The sequence below is a fragment of the Mus pahari genome, chromosome 13 (assembly GCF_900095145.1).
Source record: "Mus pahari chromosome 13, PAHARI_EIJ_v1.1, whole genome shotgun sequence".
Taxonomy (NCBI): domain Eukaryota; kingdom Metazoa; phylum Chordata; class Mammalia; order Rodentia; family Muridae; genus Mus; species Mus pahari.
Genome location: NC_034602.1, coordinates 20,066,048 through 20,089,935, shown reverse-complemented (window position 1 = coordinate 20,089,935; position 23,888 = coordinate 20,066,048). Strand labels below are relative to the sequence as shown.

The following is a 23,888-nucleotide window of genomic DNA, read 5'->3' as shown; positions in this document are numbered from 1 at the left end:
CACTCCCATTTCCTGGCCCTGGCATTCCCCCACACTGGGGCACAGAGTCTTCACAGGACCAAGGGCCTCTCCTCCCATTGATGACTGACTAGGCCATCCTCTGCTACATATGCAGCTGGAGCCATAAGTCCCACCATGTGTACTCTTTGGTTGGTGGTTTAGTCCCTGGGAGCTCTGGGGGGCAGGGTTACTGGTTAGTACATATTGTTTTTCCTCCTATGGGGATGCAAACCCTTTCAGCTCCATAGGGACCCTGTGCTCAGTCCAATGGTTGACTGAGAGCATTCACCTTTGTATTTGTCAGGCACTGGTAGAGCCCCTCAGGAGACAGCTATATCAGGCTCTTGTCAGCAAGCACTTGTTGGCATCCACAATAGTGTCTGGGTTTGATAACTGTATATGAGGTGGATCCCCAGGTGGGGCAGTCTTTGGATGACATTTCCTTCAGTTTATGCTCCACACTTTGTCTCTGTAACTCCTCCTATGGGTATTTTGTTTCCCCTTCTAAGAAGGACCAAAGTATCCACACTTGGCCTTCCTTCTTCTTGAGCTTCATGTGGTCTTCTTGAGCTTCAATTGTACCGTGGGTATTCTGAGCTTCTGGGCTAATATCCACTTATTAGTGAGTGTATAGCCTGTGTGTTCTTTTGTGATTGGGTTACCTCATTCAGGATGATATTTTCTAGTTCCATCCATTTGCCTAAGAATTTCATAAACTCATTGTAATAGCTGAGTAGTACTCCATTCTGCAAATGTACCACATTTTCTGTATCCATTCCTCCATTGAGGGACATCTGGGTTCTTTCTAGCTTCTGGCTATTAGAAATAAGGCTGCTATGAACATAGTAGAGCACGTGTCCTTATTATATGTTGGAGCATCTTCTGAGTATATACCCAGGAGTGGTACTGCTGGGTCCTTAGGTAGTACTATGTCCAATTTTCTGAGGAACTGCCAAAATGATTTCTAGAGTGGTTGTACCAACTTGCAATCCCAATAGCAATGGAGGAGTGTTCTACTTTCTCCACATCATTGTCAACATCTGCTGTTACCTGAGTTTTTGACCTTAGCCATTCTGACTGATGTGAGGTGGAATCTCAGACTAACCGAATGGATATGTAAACAGGGCCCAACATTTTGCTGCATGCAGGAAACACACCTCAGTGTCAAAGACAAACACTACCTCAGGCTAGAAAGGCTAGAAAACAACTTTCCAAGCAAATGGTCCCAAAAAACAAGCAGGAGTAGCCATTCTAATATCAGATAAAATCGACTTTCAACCAAAAGTCCTAAAAAAGCATAAGGAAGGACACTTGATACTCATCAACGGAAAAAATCTACCAAGAAGAACTCTGAGTTCTGAACATCTATGCAAGGACACTCAGAATATTCAGAATTCTCAACTGAGGAGTACTGAATGGCTGAGAAGCACCTAAATGAATGTTTAACATCCTTAGTCATCAGAGAAATGCAAATCATTCGTTAAACTCTTAATGAAACTGTATCATGGTAAAGAATGAGATTGTGGACTGACTTTAACAGAACCTTAAGTTTCCTGGGAATATACAATGACTATTTGCCTGTGTGCAATTGTGAGTGTGAGTGTGAGTGTGTGTGTGTGTGTGTGTGTGTGTGTGTGTGTGTGTATGTCACAGTACAGAACTGTGAAGGAAATGCTTGCTAGGCAAAAGAGTTAGACAGACTTCTGAGCTATAATCCAGACTCCTTTAGCTTAGTGCTTACTCCATCCCAGATCTGAGGCCTCAATCTGTATTACAGGATCATAGCTCTAAAATACCCAGTATCTTGGAGTAGAGATTGCCTGTGCTGTGCTACTGTACAGAGTTCAAACACGCACAGAATGAATATCATGTCCTTGGTGTTCAGTAGGTTTTAGGATGACCTCCTTTTCCTTGCAATTTAAGAGATAACTTCATGAAGTAAATAAGCAGTTGGAAACAGGAGTTGTGTGAAAGATGGGGTGGATATCTACTGAAGGAAAAGAATTGTGAAACATTGACTTGTATGATAGATTTCTGTTATATTTCATATATATCCCACTTTATTACTTAGCTGTAAAATATAGTCACAGAAAGATGGAGGACAAGTGGCTTGAGGCTAGGCTCTCACTTAGAATATTCTTGTGTGCAAACTCAAGGAGGCTTCCCTAAGCACTAACACTGTGTGAAATAGTTTTTATTCATCAGTGTAGATTATCTATTGAAAAGCAGCATTGCTAGAACTGTGTGCTCCACCACAGATGATTTATGACCCAAATGTACTAGGTGACTTCTTGAATTTCTTGAAGATACCAGCTTTAGTACCTTACCGTACATGTATCAGTTTTTATTAAAATCTTGATATTTTGAAGAATGGGGAACAGTGGTTTGATTAGCAATTTTTATGATATTTAGCATCTGGTCCTTACTATATTGTCTCTCTTTTCTCCTTCACCTTGCTCATTTCAAGAGGGGCCTAGGTTTATTCTCCATGCTCAACAAATGTTCAATTCAATTTATTTTGAGAAATAATGTTCCACGTGCAGTTATTAAATTGAAAGTAATCATTTTTTCTGATCATCTTCCACGCCTTTAATTTGCAGGTCAAATTTCATTAGCTTACCAACTGAGAAAAAAAATATAATGGGCTTCAGTCCCAAATCCTGTGAGACTGTAATTATAAAGCTACATTCGCATTTGTTCTGGGGAAAATTAATCTATTTTTAGCTGTAAATTATATGCTTGAGATAAATATAAAATTAGCAGACTGGAATTGGCTGTCACTGTCAGCCATGAGGGAACGTTTCTCTGAATCCTGTCTTCAGGTGCTGTGGAGGCTTATGACACATGTATTCTGGCCCAAGAACAGACTTAAGGACCATTTTCATGAAATCCATCGTCTTTTTTGGTTTCAGGTGTGGTACAACCAGAAGGGTTTCCATTCTCTCCCCTCCTACCTGAATCATCTCAACAACCTGATCTTGTGGCAACACTTACCTGCTGACGCTGTAGACTGGAGGCAATATGGTAATGTTATTTATTTATAAGTATAAATGGACTACTTTCACTATAACAGTATTTTTAAAAATAGTAGTTTTACTTTTTTCACATTAAAGTTTTTACTTTTAGTTAATTTTGAATTAATAATGAATGATAGGAAGAATGGCGAGCAGCTTCCTACCAGCACTGCATGCATAAAAATGCACCAAGTTCTGGACTCCCTCTGCCTCTTATATGAAATGTTCAACCTTCTTGAATCCATGACCTTGTCTGTGAAACAAAAGGTGTTCTGAGAGTTTATTTCAAAAATTGTTCTACAGTTTAATACCACCTGGAAGCAAAAGTAAATTAAAAATTTAAGGACACAACTGTATGGAACACTGTAGTAGAGAATAAAGATTTCCCTAATGTGTGATCATCGGGGAAGTGAAGATTGTAATTTGATTTATGTTGGCCTCTTGTCTCATCAATCACTTGTGTCAACCACTGACTGATTACCTATGCTTCTCATTTTGGAGAATGGCTCAGGTCCATTTCTAGAATCCAGCGTTATTTTCTTGGTTTAGAGGTCTCTACCATCTTTAGTTGAGTAGATAAGCCATAATTTATCAAGTTGATTAAGTACCATTATGGAAACAACAACAACAACAACAACAACAACAACAACAACAACAACAACAACAATCCAGAAGCCTTAGCAGGAGCAGGCCACCGCTGTCACGGTTTGTTTAGCTTGTGCTTCCTGAAGCATCAGTCCTCATGGGGGACAGTGATGAGAGCTGCTTTGAGGTGTTCCCTTTGCTTCCTTTTAATATCTGCCTCCTTATTTCCTACTGGGTTTCTTTTCTTTTATATGTATGGGTGTTTCACTTACATGTATATCAATGTGCCAAGTGCATGCCTTGTCCTCCAGGAGGACAAAAGAAGGCATTGGATCCCCTGGATGGTACTAGAGTTGCCAGTGGTTGTGATTCACCGTGTCAGTACTGGAACTCAAACCAGGTCTTCTGTAAGAGAAATAAATACTCTAAATCACTGAGCCATCTTTCTAGAACCTCTATCTTTTTACTTTTACTGAATTTTTGTGGTTTCCTTGTGCACACAAATGGCAAGTATTTTTTACCTCTGTCCATATCTCCAGCCTGCTGAACCTTTTAAAATAAGGTGAATTAGTTTTGTCACTCTGATGATATCTAATAATGATGAATAGTATCAAATATTAAAATGTGTATGGCTAAGAGAAGTACAAAAGAGTTATACAATCTTTCAGAGTAGGAACAGAAAAATGACTTTAATTAAGGGTCTAAACTATGTCATGAACTCCATTAGGATTTAACATCTCTGGTTTCTTTTTAATTTTCATGTCAGAATTTGTAAGATAATGTTTCATAGATGTATCCAATTGAGACTAGGCTCCACAACTGTATGGTTTTGATTGATTGTGGATTCCTGTAGTGGTCTCCATCTGTTTCAGAGAGAAGGTTCCTTGATGAGAAAGTTGGTAAAGTCTTACCAACATGACTGCCCAAAAGTTACATGAGCAAGGAAGACACCAGTGGATATGCTGAAATATCCCCAAATATTGGGAAAAACCTGTGAGGCTTCAGCCCTTCACAAACGATAGGCAACTGAGGAAAACTGTAACCTGGAGATGTAGCCTTCTCCAGGGAAGGGTACTCTAAATGGCTGTCTATTACCAAATGGTCAGCTCTGCAAACATAGACAAGTGGTCTTATATAAAGTGAAGTAATTATGTTTAGGAATATATTAAGTGTATACATATGAATATATGCATATACTAATAATGAGAAGAAGAGAGCATGTGTTTGAAGGCAAGAGTCAGGGGTATATGGAAGGATTTAGAGAGAAGAATGAGAAGGGACAAATACTGTAGCTAAAGTATAATTTCAAAACTAAAAGGAAAATAGAGGATAGGCACCATTTGCCCATTTTATTGGTTAGAAAACTGATGCTCCTTATAATCATCTATGAGATAAGTACTGAGCTAGTTTGGCTCTGGGCATGGTGGCCTCTTGTTCTCACTAAAAGCCATCTTTACTTTTCTTTCATGTTCCATTGAAAGGGGCTTTCTTTGGACAGTCTCCATCAAGGAGTATCATAGTGGCCCTTAAGTGATAAGAAATACTTTGAGGTCCACTGGGCATTCTAGAAGTCAGGATGACAGGCCAAATTCTGGTGTGCTTCAGATTCCAAGGAATTCAGTTTGACCTTATCATGAAGTGGAGTCTGGAGAGTCGGTCTTCTCTCTGAAAGGATTTTTTTCTTTGTAGCCAAATTCTACTTGACCTTGACTGATACTGCCAGGAGAAAAGAATTTTTTAGTCAGCCAGTTGATGTTTTTTCCCAATGTCGAGGATAAGAGTAGTGTTGTAAAACAAATAGGAGAGAGAGAACGAGAGAAATGTACTCACAATGTAAAGGCATTTAGGCAAGATCAGGGTAAAACTAGAGAAAAGAGCATGCTAAAGTTCAAACAGATGGGAGAAACTTTGGGGCACTGGGGACAGAGACAGGAAAGTGTTTAAGAGCGAAATAGAAATTTGGGCTTCTGAGGTTGAATGACTGAAGTCAGAACTGATGGCCCTTTGAGAAATGTTAGGAGAAAAAGGTACTGCAGAGAAGGCCTGTGTGTTCTGCACAGGACTGATGTGGAGTGAGCAGGGGGACATATGCAGTAGGGTTCAGAACACTGGAGAGACGAGATCAGAGCAGCTCTGCAACCTTAGTCCTAACCTAACCTTAAAAGTGACAAGTAAAGGTAGCCAGATGAGCAACCTCAGCTTTCTTACTCAGCCAGGGCATCAGACCGCTGTGTTGCCCATGGCTGGTGTCCTGAAGGGACGCTAACTGTTCCTCCCACTCCCTTCCTGTTTGTATTAGACATTTTCCACTCTAGGCTCTAGGTTTCTATATTAAAAATGGAAATTTCATTTTTACCAAGAGTCTCACTGTTACTTCTAGAGTCTTAGCTTTGATATGCTCTCTACAGACAGTAGTTTTCAGCCCCTGGTGTCTGCCAGCCTATAGTCCCCCCTTGTGACTCTTAACAGGTCACAGCCTCTGCTTTCTGGCTTCTTCTGGTCACACATTTGAGCATCTTTTGTTATCAGAACCTCATGCACACATCACACAGATTAACCTTCTCCTTTGGGAGTGATTGGAGGAGCAGAGTGACCGCCACTGCCTAAGGTTCATTGGCAACGAATAGTAACACATGGTTTCGGCTCTGGGAACTTCTTTACCACTGTAGCACCTGCAGTGATAAACTGTTTTAGAGGAAAGAAAGTAGTTTTAGTCATCAGCAAGATGTCAGAGTAGAAAATGGCTCCCACGGGATATATTACAGGAAAAACCGGAAATGGACTAAAACACCTTCCTGGGAGGAATGGAAGTCAAATATCGACAGAAACCAAACACCCAATCAAGAAAAAGGAAGGGACAGCATGCAACTTTTGTTTGGTTTTGTCCCAACGACTCCTGAAATATTGTGTTATGGTTTTAGAGAACTGGTAGCTCAGTCCAAAATATGTTCTTGTGAACTGGAGAGAGCAGTGTATCCAGGACTGTAAGGGGACTGTTCTGTTCTGCCTGTTAACTGCCTGAGAGTCTGGTCCTGGTGTCATGTTAATCTATATGTTCTATGCATGAGATTCCGATAACAGAAGGTGCTAGGAAAAGGCAGAAAGCAGTGGATATGGCCTGTTAAAGTCACAAAGGGGACTATGGGCTGTCAGATGCCAGGGGCAGAAAATTGCAGACTGCATGTAGAGGACATATCGCAGCTAAGATGCTAGAGGCAGCAGCAATGAGATTCTTGGTGAAAATAAAGCATTTCAAGTGAGTGTGGCCTGGAGGAGAATTAGACAAGTCTGTTTCCAGGAAATAGGAGAGACATGGGAAGCACAAGTACCCACCTCAAGTAATTGAGTGACAAAACTAATACACAAGATTGGGGGAGGGGCGGGGGAAGTGTCATTCTTCCCCATCTCTCTTTATTTGAGTTAAGGTCTTTCCATATATCACAGCTTGGCCTCAAATTCACAATCCTGTCCTTTCTTACCAGTTAGAGGTATTGGAGACCTATGTTACCATGCCTTACTAGTTGTTACAAATGCTTAATTTTTGGACCAAAAATACTCCATGGTTTCTTAAAACATTAGTTTTATTATTATTCAGGTATGGTGAAGGGCAAGGGATAAATAGACAATTGATTGAATTGTGAGTTGTTATATTCACATTCTAAGGAGGGGGCATGCTGCCCATTAGAACCCACATGGGAGGCACTGGGATGTTCAGGAGAGAAGAAAAGGAAATGTGGCTGAGCCTCTGATGTGCTTGTGCAAGGAGCAGTATTGGGGCTTGGGGAGCAGATTCAGCATTGTTTTGGAGGAGTGAATGTCGTAAGGGGTGTTGTTATATGCAGAGTCTGCACCTAATTGGCAAGTACTTGGAGGCCATTAGAGTAGAGGGTACCAGAGCCTTGCTGCCTGGACCACAGTCATCCATCGATCCTATCTGTACAACCTTGTCAGCTAACCAGACATTCTGATGATGCTTTTCTCCAAAGTATCTACTTAAAGCAGTGGGCTCTTCATTTGTTTGTGGAGAAGCTATGTTTGACTTGAAAAAACACATTTATTCTCTGTTATTGGAAATTTCTTTAAAGATATTTTATTTGTTTGCTTTGTGTCAGAGTTTCAATTTTTGACTTGTTTACGCACTCGCCGCTGGAAAGGAAGTTTCGTGCAATAAATTGGGAACACAGAAGACAACACCACAGGAGGGTGCATTGTGGGTTGTTATTAAAATATTGATTAAGAACTCCCACTAGCAAAGCTCTGAACAAAGATATTCTATCACATCCTTTTCCTCTTGCCCATTCATGTGGGAATTGGACAGAGCTGGATCTATGAGTTTAACATTATAATGAAAGCAAAGCTTAGCCAGGAGAGGAGGGTGATGGCAGAAGATGAGTCTGGTCCTCAGGTTTGGCCTCAGCAGCTACATAACACAGGGCACAGGAGCCTCCAGACAACAGAAGCCAAGCACAAGTCTATGAACTGTACAGACAACACTGTGTACTCAAGATTAGTCCTCTGACAGTTGTGTTGGCGGGCAGGTAAGGACAATCTTGTCTTAGAGATGCAGGAACTGTTTGAGTCCCAACCTGTCCACTTGTAAGGAGACTGGCAAGTCAGGACCTATGGTGGTCTCTTCTCTCATCCTAGTGTGCTCACAGCGTGTCTGAGTCCCTTATTTGAACTATGAATCTCACTGTAATACAGTTTGAATTTTCTAGTGAATTTCCATAGTGTCGGTGCTGGAAAAGGTGGGCGCTAGCCAGGGCAAAACAGCTGTGGTTTCCAAAGTCAATTTCCACCATGGGCTATTTCTTCCTGTGTGTTAGTTCAATAGGGATTGGCCTGCCCTGATGTAACAGGGACCAGGACATGTTGGGGTGCAGCTTCTCAGCTGCTACTTGGAGTCTGGTATGGGGATTTGGGGCTTCACAATGATGACAGGACTGTGCAGTGAGAGTTAATTCCCCTCCTTTACTCCTTTTATGTTCATGTTGGCAGCTTAATCACATTCGTCATCAGAGGCATTTGTCAGAATCCTAAGGGAAACTACCTGTTAGTTGACACTAAACTTGGAATCTGTCCTTTTCAGCAAACCTTTTCCCATTTGATCCTTGTAACTCCACTGGTACGTGTTATCTGTCTTTTTATTTCTACTCAGCAGGCCCTAGGTACCAAAGGTGTTTATCTAGATATTTCTCCCATGGGCAGCCTACCATGGGGGCTCTCTGGCCATGTCGGAGGTTAACCATGGAAAGCATCTTCCTGGACCATGGCATTCTCCTTAATTCATGCCCTTTCCGTTTCCTTTGAGGTAGTGCTTTACTATAAAAGGTAGATGGAGCTCATCATCTTCCTGCCTCAGTCTCATAAGTACTGAAATTATAGACGTCTTCATGTGAAGCCCTTACTATTTCCTTTAATTTTGTTTACCTTAATCATTTTTTTTTTAAAGTTTGAAACAAGATCTTATGCAGTTCAGGTTGTCCTTCCAACCAACCTACTATGTGAGGAGGATAACCTCAAACTTCCAATCCTTCTGCCTCTATCTCCCAAGTACTGAGATTACGAAACATGCGCTACAATGTCAGGGGATGACCTCCAGGCTACCCTTGGTCTGGTCCCTCCCTCTGTCCATTGGAGTTCTTTTCCAGCCAAAGGTTCAGCAACGGCCTCATCAGGACTTTTGCTGTTTCTCATACGTGCACATCAAGTCACAGTTCTATTTGCATGAAGATTTATCTCTATTACATATTCATAGACTGCGACTCTGTCAGTTTTTGTAGTTTCTTCTAGTAATGCCTAGTTGTTTATCCTACATTTAGGTCATGTAATGAAAAAAGAAAAGCAAAAAAAAAAAAGTATCCAAGCCTGTGTGCCCTTCTCAGGCCACCCCACACAGCTCTTCTACCATATACTGTGTGTCTACTAAGTGCTTCTGCCTCCTGCCTCCTCTTTTCAGAAATCAAATCATTTCTCTCTCCTCTCTCTCTCCTCTCTCTCTCTCTCTCTCTCTCTCTCTCTCTCTCTCTCTCTCTCGCTCGCTCGCTCGCTCACTTGCTCACTCTTGCTTTCTTTTCAGAATTCCATTTGTATTGAATCAACAATCAAAATGCAATCAAGATGCTGACATTTTGTAGGGGAAAAGTGTTTCTAAAATGTTGAAATTGTCCTTCTCGTCCATATTAGAAATTTTGCTGCCTCTCATATGTGTTCAGGGCAAAGCCAATGCATCTAAATAGCAGTTCCTCTGCCGCTGCCAGCCTGAGATCTCACCTTATCCTTTCCCAAGCCTACTCTTGTGGACCAGCATCTCTGGGCTTTTATGTTCAGTGGCTGAGGGCTTCTGGGAGCCCTCAGCCAGGGTTCCTCCCTCACTATCTAGCACCTTAACCCAACATTGTGCATTTTTGCCCAACTCCCAAGATCTGGCTCAGGTGTGACTGAGCTCCTCTGAGTGCCTTCCACCGATCAGAGTGAGTTAATGGCTCATCTCTCTTGCCCTCAGGTAGTTGCTTCTAAAATCAACCTAGAGATCCACTTCAGCCAATGCTTAAATATTATCATGAACACCTGGAGACATTATGCTGAGCAAAGTGTCGGTGAGAACTGTGAATTGCCATTATCTATTTTTTATTTTGTAGCTTTGTGACCTGATAATTTGTAGTATATTTCTGTATCTATTCTTATTTCATTTAACATAATATTCAACAATTCATTCGTGTTGCTAACTAATGACAATATTTCATTTTTCTGTGCCTGAATAACAGCACTTGGTATAAAAATACCACATCTTTTTCATCTATTTGTCAGTTGACAGACACCTAGGTTAATTCCATGTCATGTCTATTGTGAGTAGTGCCAAAGTGTACATGAAAGTACAGATGTTCCTTTGATGGACAGCAGAAGGACTGATGGGTCACAGGACAGCTCTGCGCTGTTTTTAAGGATCATCCATGTTATTTTCCAGAACTGTTGCCCTATCTTACACTTCACCAACAGTGTGTTGGTCCCCTTGTCCTATATTCTTACTTAAGCTTATCATTCATCATTTTGACATAACCTCATAGTCCTGCTAACTGGAGTCAGGCCTTACTTCCCCATGGTTTTTATTTGTATTTCTCTGATGATTTCTGGTGTCACAGATTTCTTATTTCATATGCTATTGGTAGTACATATTTTTTAAAAAAAAATACTGAATTTTAAACCATTGTAATTGGTTCCCTTTTGCTGTTGAGTGATTTGTACATTCTTGGCACGCACCATTCATCGAATATATGGTTTAAAACATTTTTCTCCCATTCTGTACGTTGTGTCTTCTCTCGGTTGGCCATTTTTCCCCCTCTGTGGAAGCATTTTCATTTGATGCCATTCTGTTTGTCTATTCTTCTTTCCTGTGTATTTTGGATCTTATAAAAAATCATGTCCTGAGCAGTGTTACACAGCATCCCTTTCCACCTCTAGTCTCTAATCCTTATATGGCTTTAGGTCTTAGCGGTTTCTGAATTGATCTTTGAATATGGTTAGAAATAATTTTCTTAAAAGAAAATTTCTTTTTCCTTTGCATATGAATCCCCAATTTCTGTAGTTCTGTTTAGTAAACAGATTGCTTTACCCCCAGAGTATTTTTTTCTGTTCTTTTTTTTAACTGTTTATTACATTTTTTGTTTATTGTGTGTTTTTTAAATGTGGGTACATGTCTTATGATGCATATGCGGTCAGAGGACAACTTAGAGGAGTCAGTTCTCTCCTTCTACCATGTGGGTCCTGGGAATCAAACTCCAAACACTGGGCTTGGTGGCAATTATCTGCTGAGTCATCTCACTAGCCTGCATACTTTATTCTTGGCATCTTTGTGTGTGCGTGGGTGCGTGTGTGTGTGTGTGTGTGTGTGTGTGTGTGTGTGATAGCCTTTTGGAGTCAAATAATAGGATGCTTTTAGCTCTGGTCTTTCTGTTCAATATTGCTTTGAATATTTGTGGTTTATTATGACTTTATATGATTTTTTTTCTTTCTCTTTCTTCTTCCCTATCAGTGACTTTCGTTCTGAATTCCATTGATGAATTACACAATAATAGGATTCTAGGTGCCTCAGGAAGGAAAGAGATGGGTCTGCACACATTGAATGCTAGGTAATAAGGCAAAGATGAAATAATCTAGGGAACAATGAAAAACAAAACATAGTAATATTTCCACTGTTGGTCTTGATGGAATAAGATGCAGCCAGTATCTAGGAATAAACTTCCTTCCTCAGTTCACAATAAGAGAGGAGTCTGAGATCAGGGTATTCTCTGTGAAAAGGTCCTGAGCAGATGTGGCTATTGGGTTCTGCAAACTGACATACAGATGTGACCTTCAATTTAGTCACAGCCATGTAGGGGATGATCAGTGTCTTGCTGGGCATGGCTGACAGTGGTGACAGTGAGCTCTTTGTACCTCATAATGCCATGTTCACTCTGATTGCCACCAGGTAGATGTGGTGGTGACTTCCTTCTTGGTAGTAAAGGATCACAGTGACCAGAACCCCTGACTCAATTCCTTTAAAGAGTTACATTTTGATAACTCACATTGGTAGGGTGGAGAATCAGCAGATCTCTGACCCAAGTGAGGTGGCCATTGTATGTGGCTTTTTCAGGTAAGGTGTTTAGGGTCAGCTTCCTTGCATGAGGATACTTTGGCCAGTAGTTGGCTGAATGGAGCAAGTGTAGCTGCAAAGGTCTTTTTCAGTCTGGCCACTCTTCTCAGGTTCTCTGTTGTGTCTGTCATTTGAGTGCTCATTTGCAGGCTTCTGTCAGACATTGGCTAGATACACGAAAGTCATGAGTACATGCACGAGAGTCACTACTCGGTATTCAAGACTTTTAGTGCCCATGAGCCTACCACCTGCTTAGCACCTCTGAGATTCCTCCTGTGGGTTTGTTGGGTTGTCTCTCAGGTTTGAGGTTGTGAGAGACAGAGTCCAGAAGATATAGAACTTCTCTATCTTGGGGAATATAGTGTTTGACCCTCAGCTTTTTGCCTACAGTCTCAAAAGTGTACACAGTAAAATATAGCTTATAGAATATGGAGAGAAAAAGAGGTTTACCTCAAATTCTGTACTGAGAGATACTGTTGCCCATGATACAAACAGTCAATGAGGACATACTCCTATAGAAAGTGGATAAAAAGTTACATTGTAGATACATTGTTCATATAGGTAGCTATCTACCAGCCAAGGGAAGATCACAGGACCATTACATCCATGGAAGAAAGAAAACTTGGGTGAGACTGGATTCCAGCACGGCACACCAGTTATGCAGATATTTTACATATAGCAAAAATATTGATGGAACATCAGAGTGATATAGGAAATTGAAGATATACAACATGAAACAGAATTCTGTAATAATTGCTGTGTCAGAAGGAATTCCTAAAATAAAAAAGTGTTTTTGTCTGATTGGCTTTGGATTAGAATTTAATATAATATACCTCATATTATGTTTGTCTGTTTGTGTGTGAGGATGTGCATGGGCTATATATTTGTACTCTACTTTTATAATCAAGAGCTTGTTGTGTCATGGTTACTTATAACGCTTAGTAATGGTGATAATTAATTTTAATATTGAGGAAAACACTTGCAACATTCTCCCCGGAGATACTAAGAGGGAAGAGGGGATGAAAATCATGAAAATGCCACCTATGAGGAGCACCTTGCATGTCTGTATTAACTCTTAGTAGTGTGTGATTACATTAGCCTTTGACTGTTCCAGAAGATTTCTGGTGACTCCTCAAGGCAGGAATTCTTCATCCTTTATTGCCTGAGAAAATTTTATATGGCACCAGTCATAAATCTACAAAATAGTTGTGAAAACCAAACACCTACTTATAATACATTACAAGACGTATTTTAAAACAGTTCTGTGCTATATATTTACAATTTATTAAACATGAAAGAAATTAACATACTAAAGAGATCTAGGTGCAATTACTTTTTACCTAAAGAATTAAATCCTGGATAAATATCTGATATGCCAGTGCAAAGAGGAACTTCAACATGTTTTATAGTTGATCAATATTTTGCTTTTGTAATTGCCAACAGTGAGAGTACCACTTCATATTATTGTGTAGAACAAAATGAGAAATAAATGACGAGGGCCATTTCAGAAATTATTGGAAATTCTGTCCAGATTTCAAGCCAAAATTGAGTTAACATTTTCAAATGAAACTCAAGTCAGCAATTCTCAAACATCCAATTTTAAAATCAAACATTCTAACATAATTCAACCTGAAGATACACTGGTTTTATAATAACAGGATGGGGAAGGATGGTAAGAAAGTATTAAGAGTCTTTGTTTTTAATAATTAAATATTCCTATTTTTATAAGAAATAAAATCTTCTACATATAGTAAATGCACTGTAATTCATTATTTTCTTTTTCCTCTTCTTCTTCTTCTTCTTCTTCTTCTTCTTCTTCTTCTTCTTCTTCTTCTTCTTCTTCTTCTTCTTCTTCTTCTTCTTCTTCTTNTTCTTCTTCTTCTTCTTCTTCTTCTTCTTCTTCTTCTTCTTCTTCTTCTTCTTCTTCTTCTTCTTCTTCTTCTTCTTCTTCTTCTTTTATCTCATCTGTATTACCTTTTAAAGCAGAATGTGATTGGGCACTGTTATTTCCATTCACAAGCCTTGCTGAGTTACCAGACCGAGGGAAACTTAGGGTTTTGTTCTTGATGTTTTGTAAAACAAGCCACTTGGGGAATTCCTCTGTTAAGTTGTTTTAGCTTGTGTTTAATTCTAAGACTAGTACATGCAGAATTAACTACAGGGAATGAAAATTTTAAGATCTAATAATAAGGAATCCAGCTCAACAGCTGATCACTTCAGACCACAAAGTTAATATTAATAGTAGGTTACATTACATCTTACAGCAAATGTTCTATCAACCTCAAGTCAAATCTATAGTATCATAGTATCACAGGTAGAAGTTTTATCCTCCCCTTAGTTTTCATGCCACACAGATGTTTTAAATGTTAACAAAATAAACAAAAATCGTGGAAATATATTATCAACATATTTTTATTATCAATATATATCATCAATATTCTCAAATCTGAGCCAGATGTTTCATGCAAGCTCTTTTGTAGTTTTGTGTTAAGGTCATGCACAATACAAAATGTGCAAGCTATGTGTTCAGAACTAAGGCTACCTTGAACATTTTTGATGGTTGGTCCTAATTATCAGCTTGACATAATCTAGAACCACCTAGAAAATCTCAAGTATTGTCTAGATCAAGTTGGCTTGTATGCAGGTTGTGGGATATCATCTGCCTACCATGGGTGGTGCCATTCCTTGGCAGGGGGTCCTTGGCAGGGGATATAGAATGGAGAAATTTGGGTCATAGCTTGTACTTACTAAGTCATTACTTTCTGAACTTGACTATATATATTATATACATAGTTACTTTAAATTTTTTACCATGATAGATTTTAACCAGGGACTGTGAGCTAAAATAAAACCTTTCTTTCCAAAATTGTTCTCAGTCAGGATATTTATCACAGAAATGAGTAGTGAAACACACATAGCATGAAGATCTCGAATTTCTTATGTTTTACTCTGAGTTAATTAAATTTTGACTATTTGCATGATCAGAAATCTACTTTCTGTTTCCATAGTTTCTATTGCCCTGCATATAACCTGCATACAGCTATACAACCTCATATGGGGTTGTGACTTTAGTTTAAGGAACAGTGATTTAAAACTTTTCTACAGATATTGAGATTAAGGGAAGTCTTTTGATGTAGATGTTGGGGATGTCTGGGCATTAATACTTCCAAAATATACATTTATAAATATAATGAACTCTGAAGGAATGTCTTGAATTGCAATGTGTTAAGTATTTCTCTATCATAATGGATATGGGACAAAAGCACAGATGTGCATTTTTATAAGTGACAAACATACAGTCTAGAAAACATAACAGATGCAGTCATAATGACAACACTAAATAAGAAAACTAATTTTATACATTTATACATTGCTGTGGGCCAATTCTTAGAAGGATAAAAACAATATAAATGATAAGAATAATCAAAGAAAGATGCTTCAAGTATCCTCAAAATGCACATGTGAACATCATCTCTGAAAACCTTTGAAGTAATGTTGGCAAGAGAGATGCACTCCATTGTCCCCATTGTGCTGCTGCCCTTTACTTAAAGCCCTTTACTTTAAGACCCTTGGCCCTGTTACTAGCCTCATCAGCCCAAGATTCTCTCACTGCCCATTGTTACCTAAGAAGAATATTGAATGACAGGAGACAAAGAAAATAATACCTCAATTACGGGGATTGTTCCTTGTAATAATGTAGTGTCCACACCAGGACATCAAAGGCCATAAATGATGTTTCTGGCTTCATAGAAAAGGGATTAAATGGAGATTCAGATAATTGGAGTTGTTCCTTCCATTCTGCTGCACATTCTGCTTGAAGTCAGGCCAGTTAGGAGAACTTTGCCATCCTGCAGGTCTCTCTCTGAATTCACCTTCTGATCCCCAACCACTTGGCTGCCTTTTCTCTGTATCGGGTCTCATATAGTAGTAGCATTTGATGTACCAAACCTCATCCCCAGATTTGTGGGTAGTGGTCTGATTTCTAATGTGTGTGTGAGGGTTTGGGAAACTGGCTGTGCAGTCGGGATATGTTCCCTGTTGGTGCAGGCTGAATGGATTTGAGTCTCAGGAAGCAGCCAACTTCCCCAGTGTTTGTAGGTTTTTTTTTTTTTTAAACCTGTTCATTATTCTCTTATTTTTGAGGAAATGTATGCATACGCCATTTATTTAAATAACTCCCAATCTTTTTCCGGACTTTGCAAAATACACATAAAATCTCACTTCCAATTTAAAGAAATGTTAGTTTAATTTAAAAGTATGTTTAACCTCATAGAAGTGCTACAAAAACAAATAGGATTCTGAAAAAATGGTAATGTGATGGTGAGCCAAGTTGCTATAAAAATGAAAAAGTTACTTGGTGTTTGTAGACCCAGATACCACATGAGTTTCAAGTATATATAGTTAGGTCCATTGTAATCCATTGTCCTTAGTGTTGCCAGAATCCCCGTACAATTTCATGGTGCCTTCTGCGTGACTTCCCAGAATAACATAATGGCTTCTCTGTGGTGGGAGATAATGTTCTCAGGCATGGCCTACTTGCCTACCTACCACAAGGCTCCCGCTAGCTGGCTCAGTAACACGTGAATAAATCATCTGGCCTGAGAATGAACAGCATCAAATCTTTGCTTGATTTGTAATGAATCACAGTTGGTGTCTAGTGTGCTGGTTTCTACATGCAGGTTAGAACACAGGCAGAATGTGTTATTCTAACGCGAGCTGGATGTGGCCTTGGAAAAGCTGGCAGCAAGTATTGCCTTAACTACTGCTCTGACAGCAATACCAGGGTTTTCTGTTCTAAACCTTAAAACTGAATGTCTTTTTCTGTGTCTTGATTTTTTTAAATTTAATTTAATTTTTTACTTACTAACTTTACATCCTATGCACTGCCCCTCTCATGGTCACCCCCTTCTACAATCCTCCTCTGAGTGGGTAGCAGGCCCTCTGGGTACTCCTCACCTATCCTAGTACTTCGGGCTCTGTGAGACTAGGTGCTTCCTCTCCCATTGAGGCATACCAGCTAGAAGAACATATCCCATGTACAAGAAACAGCTTTTGGGATAGCCCTCATTCCATTCCAGTTGTTTGGGAACCACATGAAGACCAAGTTGCACATCTGCTACGTATGCGTGGGGAAGCCTAGGTCCAGTCCATGTATGTTGTTTAGTTGGTGGTTCAGATTCTGAAAGCCCCAAGGTCCAGGTTAGTTGACTCTGTTGGTCTTCCTGTGGAGTTCCTATCCTCTTTAAGGTCCACAGTTCTTCCTCCTATTCTTCCATGGTTCCCTAAAGTCCATCCACTGTTTGGCTGTGGTTGTCTGCATCTCTCTAAGTCTGCTGCTGGGTGCAGCCTCTTAGAGGACAACATGCTCCTATCTGCAAGTGTTGTGGGAAATATTTAAAAAGTAGCATTATCCTAAGCTAAACCTAGCTACTCTCTGCCCTAGGGGCTGGCTGACCAGTGTGGGCAAGGGTTGTCCTATTCTTATCTTGTGGAGACTCTCTGACTCAGAGCTCTGAAATCTCTCCACCCAGCTCACTAAGTTCCCACTGGTGGATTGCTACCACATCAGCCCCATGCTTCAGAACTCCCACGGCCTTTTGTGGTACACATCTGGCAAACCCACGCTTTGCTGCTATACCTTTCTCTCTGGAACCCAGTTGAGCCACTGTATGAAGGAAAACACCACACAAACTTAATTCACAAACAATGGTTGCTGGGTGCAACAATAGAGTCCTAATCTTGTAAGCCATATTAAATTTAATTCCTCCTGTGGTGTATCCTGGTAGATTCGCCATCTAATTTGGGAGCCACTAGTAGCTACATCTTGTCCTCTCACTATTCCAGTCCAAATGCTCCTAGCTCTCTCCTGCCTACTTTCTTCCCTATCCAACCTGAAAGTTCTGCCTACTCATCCAATGATTGGCTCCTTTATTAATTAGGGGATGGTTCACAAGAAGTCACCTGAGTATGTGACTTATTCCTCAGTCCTGACAACCCTTCCTGGGACACCAGAATTAACATCAAAATACAAACAACACCAGGGCCATCCACAACAGTGTGGGAACTAAAAAGGGGGCCTGGGGGATGAAAGGGGGGAAAGACCCATGCCCTGCCACAGTTCCACCTATGCTCTGGACAGACAGGCATGGGAGGGCTGCCACATGCTTTCCACTCAGCCCCGGGGTGGGCATCCAAGCCTCTGACCCACTCTTCGGGGGGGTGGACAAGGGGCAGCCCAATCTGGGAGCCCCAGGGCTACTCCCTAAAGCCCCAGGGTTATGGGAGAGAGGGGAGAGGGAAGAGAGGTTCCCACACTGGGGAGAGTGAGCACAGCGGATCTTGATGAGCAGAAACTGTCTATGGTTTTAGAGCTTTATTATAGAGAGGCAGGGGGAAAGAGAGAAGGTAGAAAAGAGAGAGAGGGAGGAAAGGCTAGAGAGAAAGAGAGAGTAAGAGGGAAAGAGGGAGAGGAGAGGAGAGAGGAAAGGAGAAGACAAAGAGAGAGGAGAGAGGAGTGAGAGAAGTGAGAGGTAAGAGAACAAAGGAATGAGAGAAGCGAGAGAGCAAGGAGGGGCCAAACAGCCCCTTTTAAAGTCTTATCTTATTGCTAGGTAACCGGGGAGGAGTTTAACCTGAAGGTCAGAGGCCATGCTTCTCTTGTAGGGGCCACTGGGGCAGTAACTTAGGCAGGAGCCAGAGTTCCAGGAATATGAGGGAATGCCTACCATGTCATGTAGGTGAATTATCACCCTTCCGGGGTTCAGACCTCAGCTCAACTGGAGACCAGCCTGTCTGTGCATAGCCCAAGGCCCCACACAACAGCAAGCATAACAGAGTATCATTAATATTGTCAGGGATTGATGCTTTCCCACTGGGATGGGTTATTTCTTGGTCATTCCCTCATTCTCTGCTCCATCCCCAGTGCCTGCATTTCTTGTAAATAGGATAAATTTTGGGTTGAAAGTTTTGTGGGTGGGTTGGTGTCTCTGTCATTCCACTGGGGTTCAGGAGGTTGGCTACAGGAAGTTGCCTCTTCACTTTCTAGATCCCCAATGTTGTGAGCCACAGCTAAGGTCTTCTCCATTGATTCTTGGGCATCTCCCTTATCCTTTATCCCAGGTCTCTGCCTCTTCCTGGAGATTCCCTCACCTCCTCACCCCTGTCAGTTGCGAATTTCTATTCATTTTCACGGTTATCTAGCCACTTTTCTTGTCCTTCCCTGAGGAAGCTTGAATCTCACTTAGAAGGGGGGATAAAATAGTCATAAGAGGCAGATGAAGGGAGGGAACAAGGGAGGAGGGATGGGAAGCAGAATGGGGGTTCAGAATCAGTTGTGTCTTGATTTTTTTCTCTTTTTTTTATTGGATATTTTCTTTATTTACATTTCAAATGTTATCACCTTTCCCATCTCCCCTCAAACTCCCTATCCCATCCTCCCTCCCCTGCTTCTATGAGGGTGTTCCTCCTCCACCCACCGGCCCACTCCCACCTCCACGCCTTCAGTTTCCCTACATTGGGGCATCTATGGAACCTTCATAGGACCAAGGACCTTTCCTCCCAGCCCTGCCAGAGTCTTACAAATACAGAGGATGATGCTCGCAGCCAACCATTAGACTGATCATGGGGTCCCCAATAGAGAAGTGTCTTGATTTTTAAAGAGAATTTCTCAGTTCTACAGTAAATGCCTAAGGATGGCTACAAATAGAAGGAAATGACAGCCTATATTTATTTATTACACTAAAATTTAGTTACTTTAGAAACATGGAAATATGCTTATTTATGGGTTACCACTTGATGCTTCAGTACATGTACACTTGCGTGATGATTAGACTAGATAAAGCAAGTGTCTCCACACACATCTTGCATTACTAGTGAAGACATTCAGAATCCTGTGCTCTAGCTTTGGGGGGGGGGGGTATTACGGGTGCACTAGGCTCTTGTGGACCTGAGTGCAGTCTAAGTCCCACTTCTCCAGGGTATTAAGATCTCTTGTAGAGTTGTGTGGAGCTATTGTATATCATATAATTCTAAAGCTGTTATGAAATGAAAATCTGTGTCTCACAGTTGTTTCAGTGTGATCCTCTGGAAGGGAGAGAGTGATTTGTGGCTACTCCATTAATTTGTACTTCTAAGGTCTAGGAGGAGGTAGCACCAAGGGAGATTTGCTAATGTCCCTATGCAAAGGAGGGAAGGGAGGGCAGGGTATTACTTCTAGGGGTGGAGTAGCGGGGGCTCTTTTCTGGAGCTCATTGCACATATATCTGCTGCTCTTCTGCTGCCTTGTAAAGGTTTAATGGTCTATGTATGATGTTAAGAACACTATTTTCTGCCATGATTGTTATATAGATGCCCAGTTTTCAGTTCTATTGTACCTTGGTGGGGGTCTGGTTAAGAGAATCATAGACATTGGCTCTGCTGATGTCAGGAATGATATCTGTGCTCAGGAAAGCAGAACCCTTCATTTGATCCTGAAATACCAGACATGTTAGGCTACACCATTCCTTGAAGTTCCTACCTCCTCTAAGAATCCACCATTCCAGAAACTGACTTGCCGAGACACGCTCGTTACATTGCTTTTCTAATACAAAGTGTCATCACCAGAATGCCAAATGGGAAGGGGCATTATGTAAGTATCCGGAGTACGGCCAGGGACCCTGGAGAATGCTAACCATAGAAGCAGTCAATCATTTCACCAGTGGAATGGGAGAGCAGATTGCCCTCACCTCCTGGAGTAAAACTCTAAAAATGACACCAATCCTGGAACTATGCCACACTGAAGGACAGTACATTCACAACCTAGAAATGAGGATACCGAATAAAGTGATTAAAGAACCACTTTTAAACAGCAGCAACTCTATGGTTTAAGGTAAGTATATATATCCAGTCTTTGCAGCTTCAAATTTTATCCCTGCATCTTGCATCTTCCATGAGAACACTTGCAACTTTTATGTAAAATGTGCAGAGAAGGAGCACTTGGTCTCTAGTCTCTCTCCTTCATGTTCAATGAAGGTGGACTTTGGGAGATCAGGAGTATGTGCTGATGAGAAAATGGGTTGTGGTGCCTGCAGCTGTTGGCTGAAATTCCAGCATGGCACAGCTAGCTGTCAGACTCTAGAAGACATTTGAGATACTTGTGTTTCAGGCACCTCTTCTCAAATGGCCATAACAGTGGTGTGACAGAGCTTCTCTCAAAAAATATATACACATAGCTTAACATACATACCCAGAGCATATAACACATGACCACAGCTTGAATTATCCTAAGTATTTGTTAGGATTAGTTTCAGGGATCCTTGATAGTTAGTTGTCCAAAGCCATAGATGCTTAAAAGTCTTATTTCAAATGTTATTGGTACAACATTGGTCTGCAACTCAGGTTTACTCTGCCACATAATTTACATATGCTCCAAGTGACTGAAAAGACATAATAGAATAAAAATATTATCAAATAGTTTTCATGCTACACTGTCTAGGGAATAAGGAAAAGGGAAATATTTATGCATACTCAGTACAGATGCAAGTTTTTTCCTGGACATTCCCAATGGATAGTTAGTTGAAGCTGTGGGTGTGTAAGCCATTGTTGAGGAGTGATTACGGTGTACTTCTGGGTGACAACTGCATGACTCTTCTCACAAGCATGCAAGGACTCAGGATTTGAAGACAATATTTATCCCACCAACGATAATCAATACATCATTATTATTTCTAGTCACCATGCTTGAATATTTGTCCCTAAAATGAACTTCCTCTTATATCCTTTCAGTAGCATATCTCCCACTCAGTCTTTTCCACACTCTGCTTTTGTGTCTTTAACTTTTTTTAAAAAATCACTTTACATCCCAATTGATGTCCCACCTACTGGTCCCCATCTCTGGCAGTCCCTGTGCCATAACCCCTTCTCCTCTGAGAAGGGGAGCCTCCCCTGGTTAGCCTCTACCATGGCACATCAAGTCTCTGCAGGGTTAGGCACATCCTCTTCCACTGAGGCTGGACAAGGGAGCCCAACTAGAAGACCATATCCCATGGACTGGTGAAGACCAGGATGCGTATCTGCTACATATGTGTGTGGAAGCCTAGGTCCAGCCCATGTATGCTCCTTGGCTGGTAGTTCAGTTTCTGGAAGTCCCAAAGGTCCAGGTTAGCTAACTCTGTTGGTCTTCCCATGGAATTCCTATCCCCTTCAGGGCCTTCAATCCTTCTCCAAACTCTTCCATAATAATCTCCAAGCTCCATCTAATTTTCGGCTGTGGGTCTCTTCATCCGTCTGAATCAGCTGCTGGTTGGAAAGTCTCAAAGGACAGTCATTCTAGGCTCCTGTCTGCAAGCATAGCAGAGTATTATTATTAGTGTCAGGGATTTGTGGAAGTCCACATGGTATTTATTTTTGTGCTTCTGACTTATTTTACGTATATGGTATTTATTTTGGAAGTGTTTTGCAAAAAGCAGGATTTCCTTTTCATTAAAAAATGTTTGAATGTTATACTAAAATGTGTGTGTGTGTGTGTGTGTGCGTGTGCGTGTGTGTGCATTTGTAAATACCTGGTTCTATATCCAAAAATAACACATTTTTGCATCTATTCATCTGACTATAGACACTTGATTTGTAGATTTATCTCGGCCATCAAGAATGATTGTTGCGGTGAACATGGTCTGCATACATCTACATCATTTTATTTTTTGAGTATGACTCTATCATTCCTTTAGTGGGGGTGCTACATCGTATATTATTTCTAGCTTTAGTTTTGAAGTACCTCCTCTATACTGTGTCTCATAATGGTTGCACTAATTTCCATTCTCATCAGAAAGTTTTTAAGAAATGGTGGTTATATTACTTAGCTTGACTGGTAATCTAATCATTTCCCCATGTATTTGTATGTTAAAAATGACACTGTAAACTTGAAACATAGAGTCAGCTTGACTTAATGATGGAGTTGTATCCTGATAAACTCACAGTACGTTGAAAATGCTATAATTGAGAAATTCATATGACACAAATAGCAGACTAAAGGTAACAAGGTTGTGATTCCCAAATTATGGGGTGTGGGTCATTGTTGAGTAGCTAGGATCTGCTGCTCAAAGTGCTCGCTGCCCAGCATGACCAGAGTATGGTACCAAATGTCCATATCCAGCAAAGGATTAAAATTCAATATTGAAGTTTGATTTCCACAAAGCATATTTTATTTCTGCAGTAGTGTAGAGTTGAAAATTTATAAAACTGCTGTAAGTCAGGGACAGTCTTTATACATTTTTTAATTCATCTGTTTTACTTCACTAAAGCATGACGATGTAATAATGATTTCACACACAAAAAAGAAATTAATATCTGAATAGGAGTAAGATGGAATGAGATGTCAATGGGGCCTGGTCCAGGAAGTTGAAGGCAAAGTTAAAATGTATCAGGGTCAAGGAAAATGATACTAACCTCATTTTTCAAATGGAATCAGTGGAAGAATTTTATGCTTTATGATAAAATGAACCTGTGTGGAGGTAAAGGACATGGTTGTTCTGTTTTTCTACCCCTCTCTCCCGCTTTCACGCATGTGCCCTCCCTCCCTTCTTTCCCTCCCTCCCTCCCTCCCTCCCTCCTTCCCTCCTTCCCTTCCCTTCCTTCCCTTCCCTACCCCTTCCTTCCTTCCTTCCTTCCTTCCTTCCTTCCTT

At 40.8% G+C, this 23,888-nt stretch overlaps 1 protein-coding gene across 2 annotated transcripts in view; it reads left to right on the top strand.

Moving 5' to 3' along the window:
- Abca13 (ATP binding cassette subfamily A member 13) overlaps nt 1–23,888 on the top strand; it is a 433,105-nt gene that overhangs the window by 297,770 nt on the left and 111,447 nt on the right. For both annotated transcript variants that reach the window (XM_021210848.2, XM_029545204.1), the window contains one exon: nt 2,913–3,024. In XM_021210848.2, coding sequence (XP_021066507.1) covers nt 2,913–3,024 — 112 coding nt within the window. The remainder of the gene's footprint in view (nt 1–2,912; nt 3,025–23,888) is intronic.